This window comes from Leptinotarsa decemlineata, unplaced genomic scaffold (genome assembly GCF_025532065.1).
Source record: "Leptinotarsa decemlineata unplaced genomic scaffold, Ldec_3_MD MMD2_tig00026328_RagTag_RagTag, whole genome shotgun sequence".
NCBI classification, from domain to species: Eukaryota; Metazoa; Arthropoda; class Insecta; order Coleoptera; family Chrysomelidae; genus Leptinotarsa; species Leptinotarsa decemlineata.
This window is the reverse complement of record NW_027412688.1, coordinates 19,947,117-19,959,499: the sequence shown is the minus strand read 5'-3', so window position 1 is coordinate 19,959,499 and position 12,383 is coordinate 19,947,117. Positions and strand designations below refer to the sequence as shown.

Sequence of the window (12,383 nt, the reverse complement as noted above, 5' to 3'; positions counted from 1 at the left end):
TGTCATCAATCTGGCCCGCGACAGCCAATGATTACCTAATTGTTGTTACTATTGATGTGATAAGTTGAAGAAGAAAACACAGAATGATAATTACTCGGTTTTATTTACTCGCAAGGTAAAACTTAACGACAGAAATGATGACAAAAAAAACTTAACTTAAGTATCTAAGTTTAAGCATATTAATAACTAACAAATAATTGAAATGAATCACAGTACAACAAAAACACTAATGGGATTTATGTAATTGTGATTTTCCACCGACAATACTTTGCAGTTGTGGATCAATTTTACTTGTACCAATTATCAAAAGAGATTTCAGATGCTCATCGGTTAATTGAGATCTGTAAATATTCTTTGTGTACTTCATCTTGGAAAACGTTTTCTCACACAAGTAAGTAGTACCAAAAACAGAAAACAACCCACGAGCAAATTTATGCAAATTATCAAATTGTTCCAGTGGAAGACTCTTATAAAATTCCAACAAAGATGAATTTTGATATTTGTTCTTAAGCATATCACTGCACCGTAAATCAATAATTTCCATTTGGACTTCCGGAGCCAGGGTTTCAATGTCAGAATCAAAAGGTTTTTGAAAAAGCTTAATTTCATTCGCAATGACATCAAAATCTGAAAAACGAGTATCAAAATTTATCTTCAAAGCACTCAAAGTTTCGATTGCAAAATTGACGGGAAATTCAGTCTCTGTAGTGTGGCTGAATATTTCACATATTTCAAAATGTGTGAAACATTTTTTACGTAATTGCGATTGGAATAGTATTATTTTCTGCCTGAAGGATTTGATATTGGTGTATAAATCAGGGAGAAGCTGATTTTCTCCTTGCAATCTCAAATTCAGTTCGCTCATATGATTTGTCAAATCGACATAGAAGGCTAACTTCCATATCCATTCACTATTTTCTAAATCGGCAAAAGGGCGCTGCTTCTCATTTAAAAAAGTTTCGATCTCTGCTCGAAGTTCAAAAAAGCGCTTAAGGACTTTTCCGCAACTAAGCCAGCGTACGGCAGTATGATATGCTAAATCATTTTCTCCAATCTGGTTGAATAAACTCGCGAAATTGTCGGTGATTCAGCCCAGTGGATCTGATGAAGTTAACAATTGATATGACTCGTTTTAGAACTTCAGACATATCCAAACATTTTCCGCACAAGGACTGTTGATGAATGATACAATGTAAGACTAATGGTTTTGAACCACCATCATTTTCTACAGCCTTTGACACAAGTGCAACCACTCCTTTATTTTTACCATACATATTTTGCCTCCATCAGTTGTGATAGATTTCAAATTTCTCCATCGAAGGTTGTTTTTATTAATGGCATTTTCAACTCCCTTGAAAATATCTGCCCCAGTTGTCATGCCGTGAATACTATCAATATCAAGAAGTTCTTCATACATTTTTGGAAAAGAAAGTTTTTGGCTTTCTACTACTCCATCTTGGTACAAAAAAAGGGGATGAGGTAATCTTCTTCATACACTTCATAGATTTTATCTACTTCGCGAATAAAAATCAACACCTGAGCAGTATCTGACACATCCGTTGACTCATCCAATGCTGGAGAAAACCACTCATGATGTGCATTTTTGTCAGACAGTTGAGTTGATATATATTCTGCGATGTCTTGCACCCTCCGAGCCACGGTGTTTGCTGACAAACTGACACTTTTCGGGGCATATTTCTTCGGCTACTGCAATCAAGCATTCTCTTATCATTTCTCCATCGGTGAATGGTTTGCCACGTTTTCCGATTTCAAGAGCCACACGAATGCTGGCGAGAGTTGCAGACTCTTGTTCAGTATTCGCTTTGGTAAACAAAGATTGCTGCGATTTGAGTCCGCGTTTCAAAGCAAAGTTCTAGAGTCTTGATGATTGATGGTGGTTAGATTCATGATTCAGATACAGTCCCGTGTGAGGGGGTTTTCTGTAAATGTCATATTGAATATTGTGTAACGTCAAGATTGTCATAATAAACCAGAACGTTTTAGTTGATTCTAGTCTTACTTTGGAACTATTCCAACTCCATTTCGAACGTTTTCAATCATTGATTAGGTGTTTTTCGATGACAAACAAAAAAGTAACCCAAAACATGTTAAATAAGCATTTTTGTAACACTGTCTTCTGTCAATCTAGTTCCATATGTCTTGTGGTAGGTAGTTGTGGTTGTAATGACGTTTATGTAGATAACTTTAGTTTCGAATCTACTATTGAATATTTATCATATTTATCACTAACAGCAAATAACATTTGTTTGAAGGTGGAGTACAATGTTTCGTGGTGTATTTCATCAGTTTGGACTTCCATTTTCTAATATAATATAAATTGATTTGATAACCCTGAAAAAAAATCAAAAAGATTAACCGAAAATAATGATTTTATTAAAGAAAAAACTGAAATTACAAAGAAATAACATATAACAACAACCAAACAAATAAATATTGAAATATTAATGAAAGCTGAAAACATTGAAAAATTAAAAAATTAACAAAAAATGAAAAAATAAAAATTAAAAGATTTCAAACCAAGTTATGTCACAACGTTTCGATTGTTAGTATCCACAATCATCTTCAGTTATCACCCGAAGAATTTTTCAATTTTTTCATTTTTTATTAATATTCCAATTTTTATTTATTTGGTTGTTGTTTTGTATGTTATTTCTTTGTAATTTCAGTTTCTTGTTTAATAAAATTGTTATTTTCGGTTAATCTTTTTGATTTTATTCAGGGTTATCAAATCAATTCATATATTAGACAATGGAATTCCGAACTGATGAAATAGCAAGTAACATTGTATTATAACACTATTATAAATTAGACAATTGGTGAAAAAAAGGTTGAGAGGTAAAAAATGACTTAGTTTTATCAAAAATATCCAGTTTATTATGATTTTCAATAAAATGAAAGTGTGGAAAACTGAAATCGGCCATGTGAACTGGAACAAAAATCAGAGCGAATGACGTCACGGCTCAGTGATTAGACGGTGTTTATAGAATTTATGGATTGTCATACAACGTGTAACTAAAATTAAAACAAACATAACCTCAATAATTGCTTATCGCATTTTATGGAAAATTTTGAGTTACGCACCTTTTTACTTACATCAAAGTGGTCCTAAAAAAAAATTGACGAATTTGTAGCTTTCTGTGCTGGGTCTCGTCGTGCCGATTTTAACAACTTTCATAATTTTTTGGTTTGGAACAATGTTCATCAGAGAGGTGACGTCACAATCCGACTCCATTACACTCACGATGAGTTTTTACGCGCTTATTCTAAAATGTATGGAAAAAATACAACAGGTTTCGTTAACACTTAATTTATAACTGAAATATTGTGTTTTTTGGCAACATTAGAGGCATGTCTACAATAAAAAAGTATATTTGAAAGTGAATGGCAATGAATTACCATGTTTATCAAATAAACCCTTAGCCTCATAGAAAAGTATTGCCTCATGATTCCATTCAATATAATATTGAGTAACAATAAGCATTGGGTACATAATGACTTTCGAAATAAATGATAAGACGGTTTGGTTTCTTGAAATTTTTATTAATATTATTTTTTTTAATTTTTCATATAGTTACAAGAAAATTTGATATCGACTAGAGGATTATGTAAATATGACATCGTCAATTTTAATTCTTATTTAAAATTCTTATGTACATAGAAGTAAATTAAAAATATGTTTCAGGTCACAAATGTCGTTTAACATTTTCAGTTTCAGTTCAGTTTCAGCAATTAACTAATTGTATTCATAGTTTTCAAGAATTTGTTGGGGAGGATTATAAAAAGATTCATTTTCTTTGGCAAATAATACATTAATTTTTTTGAGATGTTATAATCTCTATATTCTTTTGATAAGTCTCATGGAAAACACATTCGTAACCATCTCTATAAAAATAAGTAAGTAATAAGTAAGTAATTAAAAACGTTTGTATATTCATGAATTATGATGTAAATAATTTGTTAGGGTATATATTCAATAATGTGTAATAATTATAACACTTAACCAACAATAACTCTTCGGTGTTTGGTTTACATTACATCTATATCATTGTCATTACTATTATAATCTTCAGAAGACGTGTTCGGCTGAGATGGTGTATATTGTGATTGTAAAAACGAAGGGACGTGAATACATGGTCCTTCCAAACAAACTGGGCAAAGACTACCAGGAAATGTTCCCAATAATTTTCTGAAAAAATAAAACGCATCAACAAAGTTGTACATGAAAATTTATATTATAAAATAAATGTTTCCAAATACTGTAACTATTATTTCTATGATGGAAACAATCAAAACGAAAGATATTTACTACCATAGATTTCATATGAAAAATGTCAAATGTACTTCGAAAATGTTTCAAGTGTGAATCTTGGGGATTCCAAATATTTCGCACTTCTTTATGAGGCTGTCCATATGCGAACTGCATTCAAATAATTTACTACCAACGAATTGAATAAATGAATATACAAAATTTATTTTTGAAAAATCTCTTTCATAACAAACAAAATAACAAATCAACTACGATAAATGTGAAAATATGTCCAGGAGTAACCAAGATATTCTCCAACAAATGAGTATTTAGTTGAGGAGGATTGAAAAAACAGTTTCTTTGAAGAAGAAGGGTGCATCAATAGGACCGACTTGGCTTTTTCCATATGAAGAAAATAATACATTATTTTCTGTCGGGAAATTAAAGGCCATGATAGAGGAGTTAGTCTTAGTCTTAGTTTTAGTGATATTCCTCAAGTTAATTAGGAATCACATGTTAAAAGGTAAGACCTTAGCTCGCACAAGTTTCTCAACTTCTGAGAATTGTCGTTCGTATGGGGACGACAGCTGATTGACGGAAAAACAGATTTTAAACAGAGCGCGTTGAATAAAAAGGTGTACAACATGGAAGCTAGTTGTTCGGGAACCGTGAAGCGTTCGTAACTGTCAGTATTGAATATAAATGAAAAAACAATTGTTATGAATGTTCATAATTCTTTAAAAATACAATATTTGCCCGAAATGAAAAGTAAGGAAAAAGTAGTGCAAAAATGCGCGAGTATGACCTGTGTCAATAGATCGACAATGTTTAGAATTCTTAAGGAACTCAAGAAAAACAACGGCTTTTTGGAGCCGGAGGTATCCTCTGGCAGAAAGTGTTTGGTTATCGACGAAGAAGTCAAGAATTCTATTAAGAAAACAGTACACTCTATTTTATAAAAAAAAACGAAATACCTACATTAAATAAAGTTTTGTCAGTTATTCGTTAAGACAGTTATTTTCCTGATATAAGAAGAATTAAATTATGGAAAATAGGTATTTTCGAATCCATTAGGACAAAGGTAATGGATAATGATCTCATTCCAAAAATGAGCAAAGAGGAGAATTTATTAAAAGAAGATTTAAAATTTATAAATGTCAAACGATCCCGTAAATCTGTCTTGATAGAAAGAGAAGATATAGTCTCATGGCGACGGAGATATCTTCACTCTATTAGAGAAATGCGTTCTGCTCACAAAAAAAAATTATTATCTGAACGAAACGTGGGTGAATGCTGGTCACACAGTATCTAAGATCTGGCAAGATACTACTGTAACTAGTTATCGTCAAGCATTTGTGGACCAACGGGTGAAGGGCAACGACTAATTGTTGCCCATATAGGTAGCGAGAGTGGCTTTTTAAACGATAGTGCACTAATGAGTGTCATTAAACAGTACTGTGACAGATATCGCCAGCATGTGGTGGATACAATAGCTCGTGCTGAAGGCATCACTATTTTGAGACTTCCTCCTTACCATTGCGAGTTAAACCCGATAGAATTAATCTGGACTCAAATTAAGGGTTACGTAGCTCGTGAAAACGTAACATTTAAAATTTCTGATGTCCAACGTTTATTAGAACTCGCAATTGAACGGATACGGAAAGAAGATTGAGCTATTGCTGTAGTCCATGTGTGACTGGCGATTTCTCTTCGAACGAGTCAATGGATTCTGAAACTTCATAAGCATAACATAGGTAATTATTTCTTTGCTTTGAAGTTCTCTTTCTATATAAAAGGGACATAATAATTATTTTGTAAATTTTTTTGAAGTACCTACTGTATTAGGAGGCATAATAAGAAAATGTAATCAGTTTTACCAATGACACTAGGTAGCGCCACCTACTATGACAATTTTTACGTAATTACCTATGTATTTAAATGAATGAAAATATTATTTTGGTACGCCTCTGCAGAGTTGGTAAAAGGATCCGTTGGTCACTTCGAGTGCGACGTTGCTAATGAATCACCTTCAATTGAAAATTGTTATAGCATAGTTCAATTTTTTAGTTAATTGTCTACTGTTTTTTGACAAATTCTATACATGTTTCTGGATGTCACTAAGAAAATAAGGTGTATTATTATTATTAAAATTATAAAGGACCAATGAAAATACCGAGCTTTGTCCTTCCAATACTGCTTACATTCACGGGGCAGGTATGGAATCATAGAATTTCAAATGAAAAGTTAGATTAATTTTCAATAATTTGAAAGGAATTGAACATAAATTGATAGAATTCCCATAATGTTACTATGAATTCCAGGAAAAATTTAGGGAGTTGGTTTTTTAATGGTGACAATTTTATTTCATACCATCTATTATTATTTACTCAATCTTAATAACTACCATATATCTATAATAACTCTATGCGATTCAAATCATTACAATGATGAACTATTTCAGAAAATAATAAAACTTAAACTACTCAACGACTACCTTCCCAACACCCTTTAGATGATATCTCCATGCGAATGAACGTCATGAACTATTCTAGCGATGAAACTGATAATGTAGAGAGATTAAACACAGGTCTGTACCCTGTTTTTACACCTCGTTTAGCATATCTAGGCATTACACTTAATTTATTTGTATTTTTAAGTACCCTTTCGATGATAAGTATAATAGTTCATTATTGGGGTGGTTATGATGTATTTGCATGACAATAAGCTGTAATTTGAAAGAATAACAATTTTTATGAAACAGGTGTTTCGGAGTGATAATATCTCCTTAACATGTACTTACATTCTCAGGTATTTCTTGATATGACATTTGATATGAGGTTTTTTTCAGATCAATATGGTCGGTGTGCTTGGTGAGATATTTAATTCAAAAACGTTCTTCGCGAATCGATAATATCAAAATCTAATAACTTTGGAACCATAGTCCAATTCACAGCTGTCTAGAATGCTGAGGATTTATAATAGACTCGGTTAAAGTTATAACTCTTCTGTTCCTAAATACTCAGGGTTCTTGTTGAGACTAGAATTCAATAGAGTATGGTTCTCAAGTTCCATTTTATCGAGAATCTGACTGACCTCTTAGACCGAAAATCACGATCAACGTGCCATTCGATTTGAAGTGTTGATGTCGTCAAGAAATAAAACATAAAACTCGAACTTCTGGCGTGAAATAAAACCAAAACAAGCACTTTTACCAATCATCAAAAATGCAATACTTTTCTAGACGCGCGTTTCACCAACCAATTTGGCGTCTTCAGAAGGTGAAGGTGATTGAGAAAGTGCCTATTCTGGCATCTAAAAACTCTATATCAAATTTGAGGTAATATTTTTTCAAATAGATATTGTATATAATATAATATATTAAGTTCATCGCTAAAAACTACATGATGATTTTTTTAATTTTCAACCCACATTGTTTGAACGATTGTTACGAAAAAATGCATTTTTTTGGAGATTTTCACAAAACTTTGATGAAAACAATGATTTTCAGTAATCGTTCCTTAACATTTTAATTGCCAAGAAATTGATATTAATAAATAATTTTTTGATGATTGATATTTATATTAAGGAAACTTTTTTTGAAAAATTATTATTTATATCATATTATTGAAACAAATACATTTTTGCATCATACTTTTTCAATACTATAAAAATATTGAGAACAGTCATATTGTGAAACAACTGAAAAACTGAATCGCAAAGCATTAATTAAATCAGTACTGTATTTTCATGAAAAATTTGTTCAAAGGGTGGGGATACAGATTGAGCTTTTATGTATGTATCTCATTGTAAAAAAAGAAGACAAATCTAAGTCCACGAAATTATTTAAAATTATATAAAATCTTGCAGATGAAAATAGCGTGGACATTCATTTTTTTAATCATTGAACGAATAAAAATTGGACACATAAAAAAGTTTATTCAATATCAATATTCGACTACAGAAATAGTAATGATTTTGAAATGCATTTTTTTAGCGATGAAAAAATCTTTCGAGAAACATTTGATCACAACATATTCCAAACAACAGAAGTAGATAATTTAGAAAATGATTATTATGCAGCTTGTAACTTTAAGAAAACAAATTTCAATTGCCTCATTTGGTTTGCGTATTGATTGTTCATATATTGTTCTTAATTGATACTCATATTTACTTTGTGATATTTTTTCAATTACTCCTCCAAGCATAACACTCACTTCCTATTTCAATTCATTTTTTTGTTGTAACATTTAGTTTTACTAAATTTCATGCTCTTTGAGGATATTTTCTCAGATTTAAAGTATTTCTAATTGGTGGTTGAGACATTTAGACATTTACTAAAAACAAACCTTTATTTTCATTTCATAATTTATAACTTTTGCTTGCCATTCAAATTTACGAATTAAAGATTATTCACATAAAATTATGTATTTCGGGTAAAATTCTTGCTTTTTTTTCAAAAATATTCGACAGTGTCGAAGACATATCTCTTCCTTACCAATGACGGTTCAAATAGTTCATTCGTATAGCAGAAATGATTTATCCTTCCTCAAAACTGAAGTTACTTCAATCTCTATTTTTTTTTAAGTTGGTGTCATCAGAATGTGACCTAAACTGTTGAATAATAAGTTATTCAGTTATGTTGCATGTATAAATAGCAATTGAAAAAGAATAAGCAAAATCGAATCTAGGAAGACTCTTGAGAATTTCTGCTCTCTCTCTCTCTTTCGCTAGTACGGTACTAGCGAAAGAGCGAGAGAGCAGAAATTCCCAAGTCTCTTCTTAGATCAAACAAGTTGTAGCAGATAATTAGAACCGATAATTGAGATAATTTGACACTGGAGAGAAGAACAATCATGGACGAGTCAATGTTTCTTGCAGTTTTTTTGGGTATTCAACCTTTCACTGTTTGAACAATATATTGAGCTAAATCGATACATAATCTGTTTAAATGCAATTAAATGCAATCAAGGGAGAACTGACTATATAAATTTCTTTTTTTTCTCATAGATTATTTAATATACAAATTACTGAGTATTCAAACACGTCAGTATTCATTATCATCATTTATTATTACGCTGTAACTCGTCTGGGGAACTTTTTAGTTTGTCCTTTATTAAACTCCACCAGATACTCAATTAATTTAGTTTTGTTGATTTTTCAGATTGTGGAAGGTTGAATAAAATAAAACAGCGAGAAATCATAAACTTTTCCAGATTAAAAATCACGATCTGCCAAAATGCAGACATAGGTGTACTCACCTGTAATGATGATCTATATGAGCCTTCTCTATCCTTTTATCTTTCGCTCTTCTGTTCTGGAACCATATTTTGATTTGCGTTTCAGAAAGCCTTAAAGATTCCGCTAGTTCGCACCTTCGTCCTCTGCTGATGTATTCTGATCGCTGATACTCTATTTCTAGTCTCAGAGTCTGCTCGCTACTAAAAGTTGTCCTTTGTCTCCTTGGTCTTCCTTCCTTTCGGCGCCTTCTTGCCACTAAAACGAAATGTAGAAATTCGAAATGCCATTTCATTATTTACTTATCAATGAAGGACTTATCTATCATCATATACAGATTTGACTTTCGCTCAAGGTTTCGATTTTAAGTAAATGCCACACCTTCAGTGTCAGTACTTCAATTTGTTATGAAATTATTCAAGCGATGGCAACTATCTAATTTATCCATTAAGTCAATGAAATCGTATTGTTCGTCACTCAAACAGCTAAATAATTTTTACAGATTGTGCAAATCAGACTGTTTCAAAGTGCTCACCGAGCTCAAAACTCTGCTCACAAATTAGAAAGGGATTAACGAATCTGAACTTGATGTCCGACTCATCGTCGTACTCCGTGAAATATATACAAGGCGTTCCAACGAAAACTTGACCCCCCTGTAAGTCAGAAACGGACGTGTAATCGAAAATTTCAAAGAACACGTCAATTTTCATTTCTAGGAGGACTAATTTTGTTTTGGAAATCATACCCGAAACTTCAACCCCTGCGGTCAGCAACTACCCCCCCAATTTTTTTCAATTGCATGGGGGGTCGAGTGATACATCATTTGAAAGGACTTTTTTTCCCTCTATTACTTCTGTAATTTTTTTCAAAGTTGGTTCATTCATTATTGAGAAATTAAATGTTTAACGGTTTATTAAAAAAAAGAAATTTGCTATCGCTCATTTTATTGAGGCAATCAACAAAAATCTAGTTCCATACAAAATACAGTCTACTTTCGAAAGCGTTCCTTAGATTACTGAAGATGCCCGGAGTCAGAAATCGGCATTCTCGAACAATTCTCTGTCGCAGATCTTCTAGATTTGTAGAATTTATTCAATTAGTAGTAAACATTTTGAAATGGATGACACTGTTAGTTTTTTCTGCACTGGTAGTTTTTATTGAATATAGTTGTCGCAGAATAAAAAGTAAATAGTTGGCCACTGTCACTTCTTCACGAATTATTATTCAGTCATCCTTGTTCACTGTGTTCCAACATGGTTTATTTCAGTGGAGAAAGAATAGAAATTGTTGCAACCTATTATCGAATCAATAAAGTGCTAAAACTGCTGCAATAATTTATGATACGAATCATCCAGACCACAACATGAGCCAACAATACGTTAAACAGTTAATGGATGAGTTTCGAACTTCGGGTTCTGATCACAACATGAAAACATGAAGTATCCCGTCCTATCAGAAATGACGGAGTTGAAGTAACAGTTTTAGGAAATGTACAAATGGATAATTGACAATCTATCAGACAAGTAGCTAGAGCGTCTGGTGTATCAGCTTCTAGTGTTTTCGGGATTTTGAAAGCCTACAAATTCCATCCTTTCAAAATAAGGCTAGTTCAGTTATTAAACGAAGATGATCCTGATCGTCGACTTCAGTTTTGTGAAGTGTTCAGTCAGAAATTGACCCATCACCCAAACTTATTATACAATTCAAATTTTTCAGACGAAAGTTCTTTCTTGTTGAATGATGAAGTGAATTGACATAATTGTCGTTACTGGAGCGATATGAATCCTCATTTAGTAATGAAAACACATTCACAAACTCCACAAAAATAGAATGTCTGGGCTGGCATCCTTGATAGTCATATTGTTGGACCATTCTTCATTGAAGGTAATCTCAATGGAGATACATACTTTAATCTATCACAAGATTGTGTACATCCTATGATTACATAAATTTTAGAAAATGATGACAATTTAGTAAAAAATGAAATAATATTCCAGCAGGATGGTGCACCCCCACATTTTGATGTTCGGGTGAGACAGTTTTTGAACGAACGTTATTCAATGCGTTGGATCGGTAAAAGTGGTCCAGTGGAGTAGCTAGCTAGATCATCTGAAGTCGAAAGTGTACTCTACTAAGCCTACAAATCTAGAAGACCTGCGACAGAGAATTGTTCGGAAACGCCGATTGCTGACTCCAGACATCTTGAATAATGTACGGAACGCTTTCGAGAGTTAACTGTATTATTGTATAATACTAGGTGGAGGTCATTTTGAACAATGTATCCGTTGATTTTAATCCCATTGATATTATTTCTTGTTGTTTTCCTCAATAAAATGAACTACAGCGAATTATCTGTTTTTTATTAAATAAAACGTTCAACATTTGATTTCTTAATAACGAATGAACCAATTTCGGAAAGAATGATGAAGGTAATAGAGGGATACTAATAATTTTAATGACAACGTTTCAATGAAATGAATAAAAACACTTTTGTCTAATTTCCAATACTTATTTTATTTTTACGACCGGTTTCGAGATTTATCCAATTATTAGTTATAAAAACTATATAACGAAACACATAATCTGCCGAAAACATCGCCTCTGTCTGTGAGAGTGTGCAGAAGAATCCGAGGTAGTCAATTTCCGTCGCTCACGAGAACTCTAATTGAGGGCATGGTCATCTCACGAAAAGGTGATGTGAAGCCAACATAGCCGATGCCATCATTCAGCCCGAATTATGTGCCAGAGTCATGGAAAATTGGACGTTTCGGATGCGCTATACCCAGAGAAGCCGTAGCGGACATTTAAACGATGTTTATTCCACACATAATGGCATCAATAGGTCTTTTAAACGAATAAAAAATGTCGATGATATTTCACA

The 12,383-nt window shown here is 32.5% G+C and overlaps 1 protein-coding gene across 1 annotated transcript in view; it reads right to left on the bottom strand.

The window, feature by feature from the left end:
- Window positions 1–3,604: 3,604 nt before the first annotated feature.
- LOC111518162 (transcription factor rough) overlaps window positions 3,605–12,383 on the bottom strand; it is a 48,115-nt gene continuing 39,336 nt past the window's right edge. Inside the window, exons 3-4 of the mRNA XM_023174522.2 lie at window positions 9,526–9,760; window positions 3,605–4,207 (exon numbers count right to left, since the gene is read on the bottom strand). Coding sequence (XP_023030290.2) covers window positions 4,048–4,207; window positions 9,526–9,760 — 395 coding nt within the window. The 3' untranslated portion in view covers window positions 3,605–4,047. The remainder of the gene's footprint in view (window positions 4,208–9,525; window positions 9,761–12,383) is intronic.